General features: G+C 35.4%; 1 protein-coding gene across 5 annotated transcripts in view; it reads right to left on the reverse strand.

Annotated features, from left to right (window-relative positions):
* The window catches only part of LOC138707486 (lysine-specific demethylase 5A-like), a 121,121-nt gene that overhangs the window by 17,800 nt on the left and 80,086 nt on the right, over positions 1 to 23,235 (reverse strand). For all 5 annotated transcript variants that reach the window (XM_069836977.1, XM_069836973.1, XM_069836976.1 and 2 more), the window contains 13 exons: positions 20,159 to 20,313; positions 18,901 to 19,028; positions 17,007 to 17,201; positions 13,581 to 13,762; positions 11,713 to 11,837; positions 11,176 to 11,326; positions 10,838 to 11,096; positions 6,868 to 7,076; positions 6,598 to 6,736; positions 6,303 to 6,482; positions 4,942 to 5,097; positions 1,941 to 2,097; positions 241 to 479 (listed from right to left, as the gene is read on the reverse strand). In XM_069836977.1, the coding sequence (XP_069693078.1) occupies positions 241 to 479; positions 1,941 to 2,097; positions 4,942 to 5,097; positions 6,303 to 6,482; positions 6,598 to 6,736; positions 6,868 to 7,076; positions 10,838 to 11,096; positions 11,176 to 11,326; positions 11,713 to 11,837; positions 13,581 to 13,762; positions 17,007 to 17,201; positions 18,901 to 19,028; positions 20,159 to 20,313 (2,275 nt within the window). The remainder of the gene's footprint in view (positions 1 to 240; positions 480 to 1,940; positions 2,098 to 4,941; positions 5,098 to 6,302; positions 6,483 to 6,597; positions 6,737 to 6,867; positions 7,077 to 10,837; positions 11,097 to 11,175; positions 11,327 to 11,712; positions 11,838 to 13,580; positions 13,763 to 17,006; positions 17,202 to 18,900; positions 19,029 to 20,158; positions 20,314 to 23,235) is intronic.

Genomic DNA, 23,235 nt, shown 5'->3' on the forward strand with positions numbered 1-23,235 from the left:
GTAATTCAGAAAGCAAGACTGTCAACAGATAGCACAGTGGAAGTATTTGTTTTCATTAAAATGTTCTTATCGATTTTTTCAGCATTACTACGTTTCATCTTGCTGTTGTATAAGATGTAATTAGTTTATAAAATTAGTTAAGAATTATTACAGAAAAAAAGATCGCAATCAACAGCAGCTTTGTAGAAACAAAATAAGTACAAGTAACAATTTGCACTGTCTAAAAACAAACCAACTAACCTGCCAATTCATTGCCCGCTCTGTAAGACACTGCAGGGCTTCCCCTTCAGGAACTCGCACTGGAAGCTTCTGAAGTGATACCAAAAGAGACAGTATTGTCTCAAGGCGAGGACGACGAGACCTCAAGCAACAAGGACAAAGGAACTTGAGCTCTCTGGTTGCTGCGGCAACCAGCTGCTGTGCCGGTGTCTGCTGCTTATTCTTATTACTTGTACTTTTAGGAAGTGGCACGCATGTTGCTGAAACATTATTATTATTTTTATTACTATACTTACAGTGTTACAATAAATGTAAATATCGATTATGATCTACTTCACACATAATGAAACTGAGAATACCGATGTTTACATATAATTACAATGAAACTACACAAGATGGCTAAGAACACTGGTAATTACTTTTAAAGCCTATTTATGTAGTCTCAGAAAAAAATTTTGTCGCACAGGCAATGTATAAGTTGAGGCAATAAAATTAGTTTTGTTTCTTTGTATGTCTCATCATGCGCACTGCCTCCTTTCTGGGACTTATAAAGTAAAGTATCTGTGTGACAAAACTTCTTTCTACGACTTTACAAAGTGAAATTATAAAATTAAAAAACGAAGTTAAATACATTATGTACGAACTAAATTATTTAAGGCGACTGGGTAGTCTGAGCTTATGGCTGTATGTATGAGTGAGGAAATTTTGCTATTAATATTCAGCTTTTGAATCTATCAATTTGCAATTTTTATAGCATGCATTATATATTTGGAGGTACAGTATATGCTGGTTTTTAGACTATCTTTCTACCTCATATATTTGATTTTATATGAATTTGTTTACCTGGAAAATATTAATTTAATTAAATTTAAAAAGATAGGTATTTTAAAAACATTTTTCTCAGAAACCCTTTGCACTACAGGTTCCTAAAAGTTCAAGTATATTTCCAATGCAGTTGACTATATTTGTCGCCATTTTCATCATATTATGAATATTCGTTCAATGGAAATATATATATATTTTTCCATCCTGAAAAAAATTGTTTAAAAATTTTTATATATCTTCATACATTTCTCGGTGTAAAATCCATAATAATTTTGATAACTATGTATGTGCAAGTGACATGCTTCTTCACTACTACATGAAATAGGAGTATGCAAAATTTCAGTCTCCTACCCCAATTAGTTTCAGAGAAAAATGTTCCTAGAATACCAATGTTTTTAACTTACTTTTAATTAATATTTTTCGGGTTTAACATTTTTTTATAAAATCAAGTTTATGAGGTAGAAATCCAATCTAAAAGCCATAACATACCTGCAAATATTGTGTGTAGCCTATGCTGTAAAAATTGTAAATTGATAATTCAAAAGTTCAAGAGTAATAGCAAAATTTCTTCACTTATTTCACTTATGCACAACAGCCATATGCTAAGACTATCCAGTCCCCTTAAAGGAGATTGCAATCATCTTTCAAATCTACTATAAGCAAATGAACAAAAAATCCCACTTGGTGAAAATCCTTGCATTTTTTTTTTCCTCATAGCAGGAGACAGAACATAAACGGTTAACGGATTATTCCAAAATGATGAGCAAATAAAGAAGAGCATTGAAAAATGTGTACAAATTTTCTTATAACAAGGAAGTTATTTCGTTGTGCCTCCCTAACCTGACACTTTTTATAGAAAAAATAATTCTGAAGACATGTAACTAAGAGCCACATACCATGAAACCAGTCTTTGCAAAGTTCACACTGAAGCATAAATCCAGATACACCACGACGACACACACAATACTTTGCTTCTCCTGTATCATTTGCCCTTTTCTTCAAATTTTCAAGGCGGAGATCACGCATAGCAATCATTTCTCTCTCCTCTGCTCCCTAGAAGTTCAATAAACAAAAATACATCTCATCACATTCTTTCACATATTTCTGTTTTTATCACAGCTTATCTGTATTTCATTCAGTAAATGTATCTGAAACACGAACATCACTGTGAAATCAATCAATTTTTTTTCTCCCAAAGGAGACAAATTCTCCATTAACAAAATACATTTTTGTCCTTTCTTACTCAGGCTAACAATTATCATTCTTCAAGGTCTACGCAATTATTCGAACTTGTTTACAGCTATAGTAGCCACAGCTTCATGTTACCTGACCAACACAGCTTTGGTATACAACACATGAATTATTGTGCTGGACACAGGGTTGTCAGATTGTCACGTCTTGTCATTGAAAATAATTACAGACACCAAAAGGAAGAAAGAGTTACGAATGAGATATGTAATCTTAATTATATGATCCTTGAAGCATTCACAGTTGCCTGCTATGCAATAAGCGCAATATAATATTCCAAAGAAATTGTACCCTTTCCTTCGCCTCACATCAAAGATCTCCCTCTCCCCCTCTCCCTCTGTCTCTCTCTAAGAAGGTAAATACACAATGGTAATGTGTTTAAATTAAATGCCTAAATTTGGGTAAATAAGGAAATTTTAACTACATTTCTTTTAAGGCAAAAGGAATTTAAAAAACTTGCCTTCAATGATCACTGGCATTATCTAGAACTTGAAAAACTTTTAATTCCCAGGAATAATATATAATGTGATTCTTACAGTAGTGCATGTAGTTCCCACATTCAGGCAAGCTGCAGTGTAAGAGCCAAAATTATATCATGCACTTGCACAGAGAACAAAAGCCCCTACTTTACCATGTGCATACATGGAACAAAAAAACAGCTGTCATTAATAAATACAATAAAAAAACAGACTTGCTATATTACAGCAGGTGCTCGAAATGTTCACCAGAAAACAGCACTAATTGAGAGTTTAAGACACCACAGTTTAATGACTGAAGAGACCAATTACAATAAGCGATTCTGGTAGCAGAATCTCTAGACCTGAAACTTTGTATTTCAGTCACTCTGCAAGACCTACATTTTAGTCTTTGGTTGCTCTCTGAGCAGAAGAATAAGAAATGTCAACTTGCTGTGCAAATTTCCTAAAGACTTTCTAGGAGACTGCTTGAGATGTTCACTAAAATCATAAAGCTTTCAGACTTTTTTAAAATTTATTCATTACTTTGTGAATCCAGGCCAGGATCACATTGGAACTTGTACTCAGGGAAATTGTTCACGAAACTCTCTTCTGTAGACTCGTACTTAATGAACTTGTAACACACGAAAGTACGCACTCGTTAGTTAGACGAAAAGCCATTAATTACAAGAATACACATATGCCTACTGTATTGTTACGAAAAACAAACGTAGACTGATCCAACAAAGATATCAAAATAATACACACTCGCTCGCAATAAATCTTCAGTCTCTGCTGTTACTGCAGCAGAGGCAGTTTCAGGACCCAACAACTACATCCACTATGATTTGAGTTGCTAGAGCACAAACAATATGTAATTCAAATAGTACATTGCATAATATTTTCAGGGAGTGCATAATTAATGCCTTATATCCTCAGTTTAATGTTGTTTCCTAAAGAGCATTTTGAGCACCTGCTGTAATGTAGTAAATCAGATTATTTTTTAAAATTCCATTTATTTATAATAGGTGTTCTCTTGTTTCGTGTGTGAACACTGCATAGATGGGGATGTTTTTCTCTGTGCAAGTGCATGGTACAGTTTTGGCTCTTACGCAACAGCTTGCTGGGAGCCAGCATGCATGAACTATATGGACAACAGTAAGAATAGTACTATACAATTCCACTTAAAAGAAAACAACATTCATATTGTCATGATATTCAACCTTTGCATCACCAATATTCTTTGCAGAAAGATACAAGCAATTTGGTTAGCCATCCTTCCTCACCATCATCATGTAAATCTATTATCCTTTTCTTTCTGTAAAATGGAACTTTTAGTGCACATTCATATATGTACCTTCTCACCTATGTTCTGCTATGTCAAGGATGTCGCAGTACCTAGTATTCTTTATAACACAACTTCTTAAATTTATAAAAATATTCATATTGCCAAGCAATAATTCTCGCACTTTCCATTATATAATATATTTCATTACTTAACGTTTTAAATCTGAATTTTAAAAGAAGTCACTAGTTCCACACAATGATTTCCAAGTGGTATTCTTGCAGCTCTGTAATTGCTGCTTCATCCCACTCAAATAAAACTTGTAAATTTCCTGGCAAACTGAATTGCAAGAAAAATCTACTATTTTATAAAATTTCTCTAGCATCTTTCTTTTCCTTTTATACGTCTAGTTTCTCCCATCCTTTTTTCTCCTACTCTTGCTCGCTGTTTTCCTGTTCACTTTCACAGCGTCTTCTATTTCGTTGATGAACCTATCCCCCAGTTCTTTTCTAGCTATATAGACATGAACATTCAACACAAGATTTTGAGACTGTTTAGATAAAGAAGTACTAACTTCTTTCTACTTTGGTTTTTTGATATACCACGCCCACTATCAAAATCGAAATATCTACAACTGATTTGTTTTCATTTGCATTTACCCTCGATCTTCAATAATAATTAGAACAGCACTCTATAAGCGAGTAGTATGAGTAAGAACTGGCAACACTAGATAGGCCTACTTGAAAAATTGCTGTCAACTTTTGAACCGACCTCTGATTGGCTAGATAGTGGGCGGTTATCAGTGTCAAAGTTATCCCGTACCAACATATTTTGTTTATAGAAGAAGTCTTTGCAGAGACGATGTATTTGATGAAACGGTAACTACTATACCTATAAACATTATCATACCTTGAAAGCTGCAACCACAGCAGCAGGATCTACTTCACCATCCAACTTAACATCACACACTACTGGAGCTGCTGCAACAGGAGAATTATCGTCACGGAAACGACGTTTCTTTTGCTTTAAAGCTGCAACACCAACTTCCACTCGAGGTGACAATGCCTGAAAGAATGAATGAACAGAATTTAGAACAGTCAAATTAGTAACTATATTTATATCAATAAATCATTTAATGTGGAACAGAGTGCATTGAAGCTTTTCCTATACTGATTTTATTCTGTATTTATTTACATCATTTCTGCAGTGCTTGGGAAAAGTGGCATAAGTCAGTTTTCACAAACATTTTTTAATAATTTATTGACAACTTACGGAACATCTGCTCGCTTGGGAAAAGAGACATAAGTAATCCTCCCATTACAATAATTCATACAGAAGAAAATCAAATCGACATAAACCAGTATGAAGACAGTTTTTTTTTTCCTTCTCCTGTAAAATTAACATTTTTGACTTGTGCTACTTTTCCCGAGCACTACAGATTTATCCAGCACAAATTTTCCTCAATATAATTCCGAAAGTTCAAGAAACAAATCTTGTTACCAACTCCTACTACAAACAAACATATACAATTAGTTAGTGTAAACTGCGTAAGGCATGGGGTAAAATAATTTTTAAATCTTATACATACAATACAATGACCTACATATAAAGTTCCTGTTAAATGTGTAACAGAGACAGTAAAATTCCATTAACCTTTCTTTCTTTCTTGTCACTGAACACTACTTACATAGAGTTAAACTTTCAATATCATCAAGATGTTCCAATTATCATACAAGACACCAAACAATTTAACACATTTATCTAGAATGTACAGCACAGGAACAAGAAATAAAATATCTAAGAAAAAATCCACACAAGTTCTTAAAAAATTATACAATCTGAAGACAATCTTCAGTTTCCAAAGTATGGCCACTTGCCTATAAATTGCTCTGAATTAATGAAGTAATTAATACCTAAGCAAAACACATGGGTTATTAGCAACATAATTAGATGACATTCTACACAAAGTTATCAAATCTAAGCCAAAATGCATTTGTTGCTCAACATATATTCCACATTTTAAATTTATTTTATTTATTTATTTATTTTTTTTTTTTTTTTTTAGATTTTGGCTCATTTTACAATGGCATTTGATATGCAAACTATCTGCGTATAATGCTTCGCAATTTCTTCTTACTGAGATTGAAATTCAACTTTATTTTTCTCAGTTCCAGCATTGTGTGCGTTGGTTCCTGTCTGCAAAATGATATCCACAAAAACTGTCAATTATTTTGTTTAACAGCTTTATAAAATACAAAATATGCACTTACTTCCATTAAAGTGTAATGAGAGTTTTTCCTTAGAAAAGTACGGGCCGTTCGCTCTTTCCATGTCTTGGCTCCACTTAACTGTGATTCTAATTGCGGCAGAAGTTCTAAACGCACAGGAATGCCTCGACCTTTGTTTACAAGTATTTCAAGTGCGTCCATATATGGAAAATTTTCAGCTCTCTGTGAAAAAAATAGATAGCATTATATGTAATTTTGCCCACCATACCCAGTGCCAACACAAGCATTATGCAGAACTCTTAAAAGTAAATCAACCACAATAACAAATAACACATACCTGAATAGTTTCTACCTTTGATGACCATTCTTTACCCTTTTTCAAAGCATCTTTTAAGGTACCTATGTTGGGTAGAAAAGCTGGAATTGCCTCTGCTTCCTTCAGAATTGTTTCTATGACTGAAATTGTCTGTCGGGATCTAGAAAAAAGTTATAAAGGAAATGCAGAAGAAACTTTCAATGACAGAAAGCATGGAAGAATAAGTGTATTCCACTCTGTTTTAATAAAACTTCAAAGTAGTTTCATTTCAGCAAGCACGATGGAACTTACTTTGCTTGCAAGCAGAGTTTGGCCTTTTCCTCCCACCTCTCCACTTGTGTTAATAGTTCTTGCAACTCTGCCATGGATTTTTCTACAGTTGCATGTGGAGGCAAACTCACTCCAACATTTAGCAATTTTCTTAAGGACTCCAAAGTAACTTGTTCTGGATCTTCTTGTAAATCTCTGACTTCTTCAAGCCATTTCATTTGCTCTAAAGTCTATAAAATAAATAAATTATTAAAGTTACACATTAAAAATAGAAAAATAATATACGAAATATGAGGAGTAAGTGCCCGCGCCCCAGAGGCACACCCAGTGCAAAGAAGGTTAAATATCTCTAAAAAATGTTAAAATAAAAATCAAAGTTTTCCAATAGAATTACGTACAAATAAGCAGGAATAACGATAATTTCTGAACTCTAGCGGGCACACAACTAAAACACTTCCATGTCATTTTGAAGCAGTAGTTTGCAGTCTTCCATCAGAGCCTTTCAAAATACGGAACAATTTTTATCCTTCTCCATCGTACTCAATGCCTCGAGAACTTTCTGCAAGTAGTTTACAAGAAAGATCTTCTTGCTGTTCAGTCAGTGTTTTCAGTTTCCGAATAAATGTACGATATTTAGTAAATCAACTCATCTCCACATGAACTTCTTCAGTGTACTTTGTGAAGTTTTGGCCATTGCTAGGCTGAAGGACGACTGGTCAAGGACAGGCCAATATTTACCAATGAGCATATCAAGACAGTTGGACCAGGGTGGCATTTTTTGTCCGAATGATCGTGAAACATTCGGAAATTTCATTACGAGTGAGGATAAAAGAAACTTAAAAATTTTATCTCGTAATTCTTTCTGAGAAAATATCTTGATACGACATTCGAACAAGCTCAAAGCAAATGAAGAATACTTTTGCTATAACAAAGGGTGATTACCAATATTCATCTGTGAAAAGGTGTGTGGTAATGTTCTCATTCTCAAAGCAACAATAAAAATGTAGCATTCATTAAAAGTTAGTAATATATTTGTATGCAACTGTATTATATTACAAAAAATAGCGACAATTATGACATTTAATATTCTCAGAAAATAATGAGAAGGGACTGACAGTTTAATAGTTACTATTCTTGCACTTAAGATTTAATTTAGCATATACACGATCAAACAATTGTGAACCAAACGTCCTCTCTGATTTTCCAAACTGCACTGCGCCATTGTTGAAGCATTACATTACGTTCGTTTGTAGATGTATATGCGAAGTGATGGTAGTTTGGCAGGTTGGTGAAATGGTGTATGATTTAGTGATTAGTTAATAATAAAGAATGAATGACTGTAGAGTTAAATTCAACGGTGGTAGTGGTTCGCAGTATAAGAAACATTTAAAAGAGGGCTGTAAAATGTAAAGGTAAAGGTATCCCCATAATGTGCCATGAAGGCACTTGGGGGACATGGAGGTAGAGCGCCATGCTTTCCATGACCTCGGCACTAGAATGAGGTGGTGTGGTCGGCACCACGCTCTGACCGCCTTTTATCCCCGGGAAAGACCCGGTACTCAATTTTATAGGAGGCTGAGTGAACCTCGGGGCCGTTCTGAAAGTTTAGCAACGAGAAAAAATCCTGTCACCACCTGGGATCGAACCCCGGACCTTCCAGTCCGTAGCCAGCTGAAAAGAGGGCTGTTCGGAAAAATAAATTAATTAGGTAAATTCCGAAGCTAGAATTATTTTTTAAGATATCAGATTAAAGAAGTTACGTGAGAAGGAAAGCAGAGATTACTTAGTAGTACATTCCGAAAGTACAGGTTCCGTGTTCTGTGCCCTGTGTAAGCTATTTGGTGGGACCATAACCTTTGCCTTTGAATGTTTCAGTGACTGGAAGCATGCACATGATCGTATTAGTCATCATGAAAATTATATGGCAGTCATGAATCATGTGTAGTCTGTTCAGTTTCAAACAGGGGAGTTCTGCTCTTGGAAGAATTGATGAAAAACTGACTTTTCTTTTGATGAGGAAATTATATTCTGGAGGTAAGTACATAGTAGGGGGCACACTTCATGCCTTTCAGCAGCAACTTGTGGAAAGTTTATTGCTATCATGGGGGAAGAAGTACGAGAAATAACCGAAGCAACTGAAATCAGCAAAATATTAAATGTACCAATAGTAGATTCAGCATCAAATGTGTCGTATGCGAATCAGCTTTTGTTTTGAGGTACGTCATTGCTGGCATGCCAGTGGAGAGTTTTTTGTGTTTTCTTCCTAATCCTAGCTATACTGTAAATCTGAAGAACTTGCAAATGCCATTTGTAACCTACTAGAAAAACATGTCATTGGTATTGAAAATTGTCAGGGACAGTCTTGCAACAATGCATCCCACATGTTTTCTTTGTTGACAAAGCTGACAGTTATAGATTCTAATGAGACAGACACATATTATTATGCAAAAAATGTTTAAATAATCCACAAAACTTGAGTGATTCGAGAAATCAGTGCTATATTGCACGAATAAGAACTTCAACAGGTGTACTCCTACTGGAAATTACAGTCAGAATATTTCTCTGTATTTCTGTTAACAGTTGCACTGAAGAATGGTCCTTCTTAGTGCTCCGACAAGTGAAAATTTACCAACATTCATCGATGTCCAATGACCATCTAAATTCTAAATGAGTTGGGTATACTCTGCATAGAATCTGAGCTGGTGAGGACTATGGAGTACAATGACGTAATAAACTTGTTCGCGATTGGATGAGCTCGATGGAAGATACAGTATGTTAAATTAATTTATTAAAGAACATTAGTTAACTGCTAATTTAAAATCATATTTTATAGTGATTCAGGCAAAAAAATCTGTTTCAACATTATTAAGTTGCACTTTATGACTGCATTGCAATTAATCGCGTTAGGAATGGGCCAGCAAAATATAAACTGCTCCGGGCAGCCCTGGTCAAGGGACGGATTAAGTGTTCTGAGGCATTGTGAAGAAAACATGCTACAAAATATTAAAATATTACCCCACATATTAGCAGTACTACCTGTGTCTACTGCTGAATATGAAACAATTTCTTCCAGACTGCGTGAACTTTTAAGAAATTCTATCTCTGAGACGAGGTTAAATGAGTTAATTCTCATACACTTATATAGAAAAATGACTCCATCATTTTAGAAAAATGACAGAAAATGCACGAAAAATGAACAATAGTTTGAAGTAAATAATCAATAATTGCATTGCAGATTCAATAGTGTTTGTATCGACTTATAATGTTATTTAGTAAATATATTCTAAAAAAGAAGCTCACTAAACATCATTGATCATGTTATAGCTTGAATATAAAGTTAGCTTAACCCAATTAAGTAGTAGGGGTTATTTTCTGGTAATAAAGTTGGGGGACACTGAAAAGTACCGGTGCATGAGAACTTCTATCAAACAATTCCATTTTCCACTTTTCATGAAATATTCGCACTCTGAAATTTTGGAATCACCATACCCCATTTTTCCCCTACAAAGAGGGTGGGAGGAAACAATACTATGCACTTTGTTGCGAAGTATTCGAAACCTCTCTTCCTCTGTCTACTCTTCAGAAAATGTGTTCAATAAAATTATTGTACTCTTTGTTAGTCGTCCACAAAAATTGTCATCTAAATCACATATAAATACATCTGCTTGGAAATGTCTGAAAACTGTAAATTACTGGGAGACAGAAGTAAAACTAAAACAACTTTTATGACAACAATACTGTGGATAGTGTGCATTTGTGTGTGCGATTTTTTAGCAGTAATGTTTCTGAACATGGTAGCTTGTACTGTGGATCAATTTTTATTTCCTCATATTCCTCTACTACTCTTCACATTAAATTTTCTTCTCACTATATCCTCTCTCTCATAACCAGCAACAAAATAAATCGAGGATCCATAGCTGAAGTACTTCTCAATTAGGTATATCACACGCTTCAATCTGATGCACAAAAGAGATTAAGTGTATTACTTCACCTGTTTGAGTTTTGGAATTTCTGGAAGCTCTATGTCCAACACTATCCCATTCTCTATACACTTATCCAAAGCACGAGACTCTGGCATCTCTTGACCAAGAAGATCAGCTGCTTCTTTTTGGAAATCTTGTACTCTATCAAGTAACTCCTTCACACCTTCGCCTTCTTTTATTGTACATGGTAAACTCTCTATTTGCTCATAAAATAAAGACAATTCTTCTACAGTTAACTTATATTTTGCTTCTGTTGTTTGCCGCGTTCTGTAAAAAGGGAAGAGGAAAGTTCACTATTTGCACAAGGAAGAAAAACACATGTGCAGCACTTCTATATAGTAATTACCTAGTGCGAACTTTTTTGCAGGAGAGCTGTTGGGCCACACTTGCACATTTCTCAGCTTCTACAACAACCTGCGTCAGTGCCTGAAGCAGTTCTGACTCAGGAAACTTTTTTTGTTCTGCTTCTTGCAAGAGAGCCTTGATATCTACAAGATCTAGAAAAACAAATTCTACATATTAATATTTCACTAAAAATGCCTGATTTGGTTTGAGGAGAAGTGTGACAACACAATAAATTCAAACAAGATGCTGAAACAATCATCTAGTTCAAAACATATGGTTATTATTAAGCCAGAAACAAATTCTATAACTCAATCCAACTTATACACACTTCAGTTGTACACTCTTAACGCAAAGTTGTCATTTATAAATCTAGATATTCCAGTCATTAGCAGTGCAAGAATATGACAGAAGACTATATTATGCACCATAATGATATAATATGTCAACATTTCAGAACTTACATAATGAAAATAAGCACAACATTATTTCTTTGAATGTCCAAGCATAACCTTTTTCCAAATCTACATAAATAACATACCCAGTTTCTTCTTCACATTCACATCTAATGCCATCTTGACAGCTGCAACCCAGTTATCGAAGGATTCTGCACGCAATTTCAGTTTATGTAACATTACAGGCAGCTCATCCAATGTATATCGATACCTGCAATGTATATAGGGTATGTATTACTGTTTCATGTGGAAGCATTAAACACAGATGGTTCCCTCTCAAACAATGAGGAAGGGGCAGGAGCAGAGGGAATATAGCAGTGCCTTTCCTAAAAAGTGGGAAGAAACACCACACCACAAACCTTGATGGAGAAGTTGAAGCTATTTATACAAATCTACAAAATTTATTTACTTAGCTACAGAAATGTAATGGCATTATAATACTGTCAGATTCACAGCCAGCATTTCTCACATTTGGGGGATGCGAGAAAGGAAGTTTGGGCAGGCAGATAAATCTGCATTAGGATTTTATGTATAAAGTCATAGCATTTTATGAAGAGGAAAACAGTGCAAAATAACAGAGCATTCTGGTTTATGAAAATATTCATTTCTGGCCCTGGTCTGCATGTGAGCCAAGGCCACCTGCCTGACAGTCTGATGCTCTAGACCACGCTATCACTGGAGGGGTTTAATACATTCTTAATACTCTTTGTGAACAAGAGAAAGAAACTTTAGAAAAAGAAAAACAACAATAACATTCTGATAACCATCTGTTTTAAGTTATTAGGCTTTGAAAACAGATGTTTATATGAATGTTACGAAGTTTCTTTTTCTGGTATACAAAGAGTATTAACACTATTAATCTCGTGCAGTGGTTGCATGGTCTAGAGCACCAGACTGTCATGTAGGAGGCCCAAGTTCGCAGGTGGCAGTTGAAGCTTTCTTGGGATCTGTATTATTTCCAAACAAGCTGCAACTTCTCCCTATCTGACGTCATGTTTTTCCCTTCATGTGACAAGTCTTTCCAGAGTTGCCAAACATCCCAGATTTTAAGAGACAGTACTGTTTTTAAGGGAAATATCAATGTTCTATGCAATTTGTTCATGGAGCATGACTTTCCCTTATTTCGAGACGCGTATTTTAAAAAACATAGTTGAGGTAAACACTAGAATTGTTAAAAATGTGACCTTCAAAAATACACTAATGTTTGCGGAAATTGCAACACCAAGAAGGATACATGTGACTGAAATGAAACTGGTACCACAGATTAGGTACATGACAATACACAAATGATTACAATTACAGAACTGTACCTGATCTGTGACAGTGAGATTTCAGTATGGTGTGATGCCTCCATGCACTGCAATCAGAGCCTCTAAGCGTCGTGACATGGAATCAAAGAAGGCCTGGATATGTTCCTGGGCCAACTATTTTTAATACATTTGTAGTTTTACTGCTGTTACCTTAGACTTTGCAACTAATAGTGATGCAGGTTAAAATGTCTCCCTCCCATCTAACTCCCCCTCATTTGATCCATATCGCAGATAAGGGGGCCCCACACAAAAATCACCCTATAACATACCCAACACAAGTGAAATAAGATGAAAGTTAGATAAAGGAAACAATACAGCCAGCCATACAGAATGTTTCCGTGCGTTTATTACAGAATAACAAGGCTAAGTCAAGTTTTCATGTTTCTTTCCAGAATTGGAAAATTATCCATCACATCAAGGTGATAAAACTCTTAACTAAGAAAAGAAAGGAGAGAATATGAAGGGGAGGACAGTGAAATGAGATGATGAAGTTTAAGAAAATTAGGAAAAGGTAATGAAGAATGAAAATAAGGTTCAGACTACGGACCACAATTTGAATCCTATTTCTATATTATTTCACTTTGATCGAGATTGTAAAAAGAAATTTATCCTTCACATCCACAATATTTTTTAAATTTACTGACCTCAATGTATGCTTGTCAGGGGCACATGAGCAGAGATTTGCATAATGCCGGAGGCAGACTAAATGTTCAGCATTACAGCTGCATGTTACTGCGGATAAAAAACAGGTAGTCTTGCACACTTCACACTGTCGTTCGTCATCAGGTAGAAGTTCAAATGCTTCCCGTTCAGCCTCTGATACACCCTGAAATACAAAGAAAAACCATGTTTTAAAATATGGACTGAGAATCTTATATTCTACCTCAAATTCACACAAAATTCTTTTACAAATTATACTATGAAAATAAATTACTGAAATAACATTGTATAAGAGTCTTGTTTACGAAAGATACATTGATAACAATTCATTTAAATTACGTAAAAATTCTTATTATTGCATTTATTCCAGTAAAATATAAAATCTATTCATTATATACTCTCATAAAGTATTGTGCTGTTCGAAAATCGAATCATAGATACTCTACTTCATGGAAATACAAGTTTTCAGCAGTCAATACTGAGAGAGTGGTTTTTGACATGTCATCTGTGTATGTGTAAAGTTATCCTACTACAGATCATGGAACGCACATGATAGCAGGCGGTTAAGGCTCCCAACTTTGCAGACAATTGGCATTAGTAGTAGTAAGAGATATCAGTCTTATGTGTTTGCCACCTTCAACTAGAAGAAAAATTCCCTGGTATACATTTCTGTCAGAGGCTGCGTCAATTCCAAAGCCACAGTGTAGCCAGAAGTAGTAACTAATTTGAAAAAATCCGTAACTCCATCGAATTAACAATATTACAAATGAACATGTAATTTTAAATATTAATTATGTTCAAACACACACACTCCTTGGAAAAATGTGGAATGGAGAGACCCTACCCACAGAATGGAAAATAGAAATCTTATACCAACTTCATAAAAAAGGAGATCAGTTGGATTGGTCGATCTCCAGAGAAATAACATGCTGAACACAACACACAAAAATTTCTCTAAAATTCTATATAACCATCTTCTTCCCTACGCTGAAGAAGTTACAGGAAATTATCAAGACTGAGATGGGCGGGTCATGTCATGAGGAAGAACGAGAATGAGACACCAAAATGGATTATGGAATTTAAGCCTGATGGTAGGAGGAGAGTAGGAAGACCTAGACTTCGTTGGATGGGCTGTGTAGCACATGATATAAGAAAGCTTTGGTATCAAAAGCTGGTTGAGTGTAGCAAAAGACAGCAACCTATGTAGAAAACTCTTAAAGGAAGCTGAGGCCCACACTGGGCTGTAGTGCTACTGATGCTGATGATGATGATGATGATGATGATGATGATGATGATGATGATGATGATGAAGAATTATATTCAAGTCTCTGTATCATTATATAACTTTAAAATACAAGGGGGATCCAGGAAATAACGACCGTTCGCGCACACCCGCCGCGCAGCTGACTCCCTTTCCTTGTTTGAAGGTCAACTGGCTTCCTTAACATGTGTTCTCATAATGTTGTGAGTACTGGTTGCAACAAGTCGCCATTGTGCATTTTGTGTTACTTCAAAATGAACGACGTGATTGATAATCCCGCCGACTGTGAGGTGAGGGGTGTGATTCGATTTTTGAATGCCTGACATTTGAAACCTGCAGAAATTTACCGGCAATTGAAAGAAGAGTATGGTGATACTGTAATGAATGAAAGAAATGTGAGAAAATGGTGCGAAATGTTCAACAATGGGCGAACAAATGTCCACGATGAAACTCGGCCCGGACGCCCATCACTCATCACAGAAGACCTGAAGACTAAAGTGAACGACAGAATCTTGCAAGACAGGCGCACATCACTCGATGAATTGCATATATTGCCTTTCCTGACATTTCTCGTTCTTTGCTTGGTGAAATTGTGTCACAACATCTTGGCTACCACAAAATCTGTGCACGATGGGTTCCACGGCAACTGAGTGACCAACACAAAACTCAGAGAATGGCCTCAGCATTGACATTCTTGATGCGATATCACACAGATGGAGACGCCTTTCTTGATCAAATTGTGACTGGTGATGAGACCTGGGTGTCTCACAACACCCCAGAGACCAAGCGCCAATCACGTCAGTGGCATCATCCCTCATCAACCAAGAAACCGAGAAAATTCAGACTCTCTCAACACAAAAAGTCATGGCTACTGTCTTTTGGGATCGTTTTGGAAGTGATGAAGAGTTGAAGAAGACAGTGAACACCTGGCTTAATGAACTGGTGGCAGAGGAGTATAACACGGGAATTCTAAAGCTATAATCTTTTCGCTGTAAGAAAAATCCTAATGTAAACAATAGCACGTGACTGAAGTGAGGCTTCATTGGCCACCGTTTGGCGCCAAAGATTCTCAGTACGTGTTCCTGCCTACTGCTGTACATTCTGTTTCATGTTAAACATTTCCCGTTACTCATCAAGTAGGCCTAACCTCACTACTATGCATTCGTTTGCTGAGGAAACATTTACTTTATAATTACTACAATTAAATTATTTTCAAGTCTTATGTCTTCACAATGAACAGTTGAAGATACAGAATGCATACTTCGGTACTACGTGCTTACGTGAACATGTACGAGCTCAAGTGATGCCAGCTTGTTACAAGAACAGACTACCTCGGTATTACTGTTGGTATTAATCCGCGTTCATAGCACATAACAAAATATAAAAGTAGCTTTTCTTTTACATAGCGTTTTACACATGAGTGAAGTTAAATGTTTCATCGTATTTAACAACTAGAATTCAATTTTTTATTTCCAAATAATACAAGATTATGGTTTCCAAATACGAACTATATTTTCCTGCGTCATGTAAGTGTTTCGACTGAGAGCCAATCACGAGTATGACAGCAACATGCTTATGTTTACATTAGGATTTTTCTTACAGCGAAAACAGTATAGTGAACAGATACGACAAATGTTTAAATGTAGATGGTGATTATGTAGAGAAGTAAAGGAAGCTTCAGTTATGTAACAGACTTTGTTTTTTCAAATAAATATATATTTTTTTAATTATTACAACAAAACGGTCGTTATTTCCTGGATCTCCCTCGTATTTATTCAAGAGAACCGTTTTAAACATAATTCATCTCTGTGCGTCCAAAATCTGCAATGTGTTTTTAAAAAGATTTTGCAGGGGGAAAGAGGAAAGCATGGTCACTTTTAATTCCCTTGATTTTCAAAGCTGCTTTTTGTATAATTTCAATCATTACAAGAAAAATGATGAAATTATATCGAAAGAAGCTTTGAAAATCAAGGGAATTAAAAGTGACAATGCTTCTTTATTTCTCCTGCAAAATATTTAAAAAACACATAGCAGATTTTGGAGGCGAAGCGACAATATCCTTATTGTACCTTAGTGGTTTTGGGGGGGGGGGGGGGAGTGTTCAATTGGCAATCTAGTGCATAAGATTTTAGACTGAGAAGGTTCTTACCCATTCCAGCAAAGATTTTCTCATTTTTTTCTCACAATCCACCATTTGGAGCATGTCTTGATATGTTGCAGCAGCAACTGTCAGATCCAATGCATCAGGATCCAAAGACATCTTGCACACTAGCTCATCATGAGAGAAGACACAGAAACGACGAAGCATGGAATAATGGCTAATACATTCACGGCCCATTTTCAACTGTAAATTAAAGACAAAATTAGTAATAGGTATACATTTGAACGTATATAAGTAAATAAACAATTGCATAAATAATCATAAATAAATAATACAGATAAGATATTGTATTTCTGATGCAATATAACAAAAATTATTTATTCTTAATAGAGCATATAATCAAACATCAGTAACACTGCTGTATAAAGGACACTTTCAAATCATGACAGAATTTCACTAACATTTACACTTTTTTCATTGTATTGTAAATATTGAGTGAAATTTCGTTCTGCATCCACATATGATCAAATTTTTAGTTAAAGTGTTTTCAGAATGAGCCCGGTGTGACTGGAATTGACTACAAGCGGTACAACTGTAACTTGATTCTGTCTCTGTTATCTCTTTCACTCCCACTACTAATAAATACTGATTCTTTATCTGCTATTTCTTGTATGTTATGTTTGTGTTGTTGAAAATGTGACGTTAATTAAATAGTTAAGTTGCAATGTTCTGTTCTGCAGATTGATGTTTGACTATTACATGGGATGGATTTGAGTGTATAAATTATTTGTACCATACACAGCCAGACATTTTGATTTTTCAATGCTGATTCATGCACCACCAATTACGCCACCACTATCACAACTGTTACTGCCACCATTACTATTATGCTCGGTTTCTGGTATGACAGTTATTTAACCTCATTGCCACAGTGGTCTAGTAGCTAGAGCGTTGAATTTTTAATCCTGTGGACCTGGATTCGATCCCCAGAGTAGGCTACTTCCAATTCATAACTCATATTGGGAAAGCCTGTGGTCCAAGTAACACGGGGATTTTGCCAGGAGTTCCGATTCCCCTGTGGTATCCCAACAAATCTCCATCGTCATCTCATCTCATCGCAGATGTAGCACAAACCAGCCTAATGGTGCACACTGGGCGAGTCTAGTCGGTAAATTGCAACTGGCTTCATATGGGTGGAGGATGAACAATCAAATATCCGCCATTAACAATAAAAAAAAGGAACACTTCTTGATGTGTTTAAAATGAAAAAAAGTTGTCATCGTCTTTACAATTATTTTTGCTTCAACTGGTTACTGGGCCTCAGACTGTAATTACCTGGCTGTTAGTACTGATTCAAAGAAATGCAGATGTGGTGCTACTGTATTAATGTTTCGTAAATTATAATAACGGATAATAAATAACGCTCCTGACCACAATTAATTTACTAATTTACTCAATTATAGTTTCAACATTTAAATATATTAGCCTTTTACTTATGTAACTTAAGATAAATATTCTACTTTCTATGACATATTAGGATACTTCTGTTTGCAAAGACAATTTAGATCACCATCTTCATCTTTGCCTTCTTCATCAACTTCAGATTCTTTGTCGTCCTAGAAGGAATATTTTACTGTTTTGGGTCTACCAATGCCAACCCTAAAGAATTCACTTAAACACTTAAATGGAATCATTTATATCGACGAATATAAAGTACATGTCAGCAACATGTCTGCCATTGAGAATGGTCTTCATAAAGAACTGCAACACCCAGATATGAATGTAAATTTATGTCCAAACTGACATCATTAAACTATTTTCCCCATAATTATTAACGGCTTTTAGCACATATTTTCGAACTTACAGAGCACGAATGATATTTCCAACATTTTTAGCATATAAATACCTAAATACCTAGTCATATATAAAACATCTAACTTACCCAGTCAGCTGGTGCAAAATTTACAGCTTCAGCGAAGTTGTATCCTTGGTTAAAACCAGCATGATATGCTCTGGGGAAAGTTACTACAAATTCCCCTGCATGTTGATCTGTCCGACATACTGGAACTCCTGGAAACAGAAGAAACAATGCTGAAAATGCTGAAAATGTAGAACATATGAAAGGTCATTTTTCACGAGGAAATTACGGATGATGATTTAACTGTCAAAATAACTTACTGTTACTGTCAATTAGAGACAATTTTAAGGTATTATATAGCCTATAGAACTTTCTGGCGAGATTCTATTGGTGCTGAAATTTGTTTTTGGAATGACAATATAGAACAATGTTTTGTCTACCATTTTCTTGAAAATCTCTTAGTTTTCGAATAATTATATCAAAATAATAATTGTGATAGAATCATTTTGAAATAAGGTAAGTTCTTCTTCCCTCCCCTACTAAGACAAATATGGGACCAACTTGCCAGACCGGTGTTTGTAAGAGAGGTTTATTAATTTTTTTTTACATTTTAGATAGTGTTTTTGTAGTTTTGGGGCATTTTTGCATTCTTATTATCAGTGTTTGTATTTTAAATGTACGCAAAATACTAAAAAATCACTTTTCAAGCACAAACATAGTTTTTAGGTCTTTATAGGAGTTTATGGTTAATTTGGGCATTTTAGATCCTACACCATTTTAATAGGGGAATACTAAGCACATGAAACGTAGAGATATCTGGATATCATATGTCTAGGATGCAGCAAACAAAATAGGTACAGAACTGTAAATCCGTTCCCTAAGCATAACATAATTAAAATAAAATTAAAGTGGTACAGATCCATTTCTCTTTTCAGTCGTCCTCGGATGTCTACTGGTTACTAAGCATGTTCAAATTCAACTGAGGGTAATATACTTCTATGGATAAAAAAATTTGGCAAGGCTCACAGTGGAACAAAAGTAAAGCTGGGAGGTTCGTATCATAGATTTACAGCACATTAAAAGAACTGTGTCCGTGAATGAGATGGCTCCTGAAAAAATTAATGTTATTTCTCGGCCACATCCATATTTACTCTGCAGACAACGAAATGGGACTTTATGGTTGACCTAAATGCGCACGAGTCTGTTTAATCCATCCAGCATTACTTTGCAATAAAACTGATTGTGATTCCCAATTACACTTTTTCACTGTGGTGTGTTACTTTATAAATAAGGTACCTACTCAGTTTTATGTGATAATACACTGCTAGCGACGTTTCATTACCTCCTTGCATAAGAATATTTGGATTCATGATGGTCACAAGCTGATGTAACAAGTCAGGTTGTGAGTGGAAAAGTTCTGGTGCAGCCATTTTCATCGATGATTCAAATGATTCTGCTTTACTTCCAGGTACTCCATACCAAGTCTTTGGCTCACCCCTTCAACAGATAGAATGTTTATCATCAAACATTATGGTCAGATATACTGATTCTTATATACATTATTGGACAATAGAAGCTTAGCTATTATGTAATAACAAACTGGCAAAAAAAGTAAGTAGTCATACAATTTAGATACATATTTTGGTCATGAGAATGTTACAGATCACAGACACATATATAAATATAAATTTTACACAAGAGCCTAATTAAAAATATGAAAAATATTATGTCTGGTATATAAATTTCATAATTTTAAGTTCACTCCTTCCAATTAATGGTTGCATTGAATAATGTATCAACTACTAGGTTATTTAGTATTGATGGAACTGATGACAGATATTTGCAGAGACGAGGCTGACGAAATAACTCTACCAGGTATCAGCCCAAGTGGAAATCGAATCCATGCCCGAGCACAGCTCTGAAACAGCAGGAAAATACACTACTGCCTAAGCTATGCATAATCATCATCTGCACTTTCATGATGAACAGTATTAAAATATTACAATAAAATCAAAGTAGCTACCTGCAAATTTACACTAGAATAAATTCAGAATGACGAATACCGGAGTGGACTGTAGGGTACCAATCCCCTTGTGGAATTACTTTAAATTAATTCTTTTGTTTTTGCTTGTCCAACAAGATTCCTTTTATTACTCGAATTATGATTATATAACACTTCCATTAATCATGTATCAGAATGCCCTTTATCACCTAACCTGTTCAACATCTACTTACAGGATTTAATGAAGAACTGTTTTCAGAACATGGGAGGAATGGTAGTAGGAGGAAGAAGAATAAAGTGCATAAGATTTGCTGCTGATATGGCACTGTTAGCAGAAGAGGAGACAATACTAAGGGATATGCCACTGGAGCCAAATGACAGCTGTGATCTATATGAGATGATGATAAACGTAACACGACAAAGGCTATGGTTATCGGAAGAAAAATAAAGAAGGTATACGTGCAAATTCCAAATAACACAGTAGAGGACGTGGACAGCTTCAAATACTTGGGGTGTATTATAAGCAGTAACATGAACTCCTGCCAGGAAGTTAAAAGGAGGACAGCAATGGCAAAGGAAGCTTGTAATAGAAAAAGGAACATCATCTGCAGACCTCTGGAAAAATAACTGAGGAAGAGACTAATGAAGTGCTTTGTGTGGAGTGTAACATTATATGGTGCAGAAACATGGACATTACAACGAAGTGAAGAGAAACGACTAGAGGATATGAAATGTGGTTATGAAAAAGAATGTAGTGTGTGAAGTGGACAGACAGAATAAGAAGTGAAGCTGTGTTGGAAAGAGTGGGTGAAGAAAGAATGATGCTGAAATTGATCAGGAAGAGAAAAATGAATTGGTTCAGTCACCGGGTGATAAGAAACAGCTTACTGAACTATGCACTGGAAGGAATGGTGAACGGGAGAAAAGTTTGGGACAGAAGAAGATATCAGATGACAGACGACATTAAGAAATATGGATCATAAGCATAGAATAAGTGGAAGGCAGAAAATAGGAAGATTGGAAAAAGCCAGGTTTGCAGTGAAAGACCTGTTCTTGTGCAGAAAACTATGAATGAATGACTGAATGAAAACAGACAACATACAGTACTAGGATTTGGCCGAGCTACTCAGCTGCACTATTAAATGTGATACTGTCATGACGAAGTATATAGTCACCACTCCTCACTGATGAGACTGTCAAATTACAAGAAGTCCACTCGTAATGGAAATGAAGTGAGGATTTAAATATTCAATGTTTCTTTTGCAACCCAGTGAGAATTCATTCGGTATGTATGCACAATGTCAACTCAAATAAGAAAAATGAACTCGACAAGAAAAAAATAGAGTGCATAAAGTTTCGCATTAAAAAAAGAAACAAAACAAAAAGGAATCAACAATTGAAACATTTGGTATATTATAAAATTATTATGGAAATGATGTTTAATTCCTCCAAATGTTTATATATTGTACAAGCAAGGGAAGAGAATCAATGGCCCTTGACCAGAACGACCCTCATCAATACACAGAGAACAAACAATTGAAGAAGTGCGTGAAAAAATGTGTTCTTATCGCCTGTTAACAATTCGAGAGATTTCTGACATGGTAAATGTCAAACAATTCTGACAGAGGTTCTAAACATGAGGTGCACTGCCTCAAAAATAGTGCCACAAGTTGTATGTAATGACAAAAATATTCGTCACTTTCAAGTGTGTAAATAACTAAAACAAATGATGGAAAATGACCTCGACTTCGTGAATAGGATCACAGCAGGAGACGAACAAGAGTTCATGTGCATGAATCAAAAATCAAATTCCTGTCTTCAGAATGGTGATCTCCTCGCCCTAAGAAAGTGCGGTAAGTGCAATAAAATATCAAGGGATTCGAGATGTGGTGCATTTTTAATAAGGCCCTAGACATCATACTGTTATCAGCATTTCTTGAAAGAAATTTTGACCAGAATATCCGCAAAAAAAAAAAAAAAAAAAAAAAAAAAAAAAAAAAAAAAAAAACCCGAAATCTCCAGGAATAACAATTATTTTCTCCCTCACCATGACAATGCTCCATCCCACATGGTCTTAACTGTTCAATTATTCCTGCCCCAGAAAAAAAAAAATCTTGTGTTACCTCAACTTTTCTATTCATCATTACCATACCTCTGCAGATCTTTTTCTATTTGCCCGACTGAAAATTAAACTAAAAGAGCAATGTTTTGATGACATTTCAATGATAAAAGAGAATGTGATGAGGCAATTGAACCGACAGAAAACCACTTCCAAAGGTGCTACAAAATGTGGCAGGGACATTGGCACATGTCCACAGCATTGCATGAGGACTACTTTAAAGGGACAGCAATAGTTTGCTTGCATGTATAAATATATTTTGTGTCATTTTAAAAAATACTGATATTTATTGATCATA

This window comes from Periplaneta americana, chromosome 10 (genome assembly GCF_040183065.1).
Source record: "Periplaneta americana isolate PAMFEO1 chromosome 10, P.americana_PAMFEO1_priV1, whole genome shotgun sequence".
In the NCBI taxonomy this organism is placed as follows: domain Eukaryota; kingdom Metazoa; phylum Arthropoda; class Insecta; order Blattodea; family Blattidae; genus Periplaneta; species Periplaneta americana.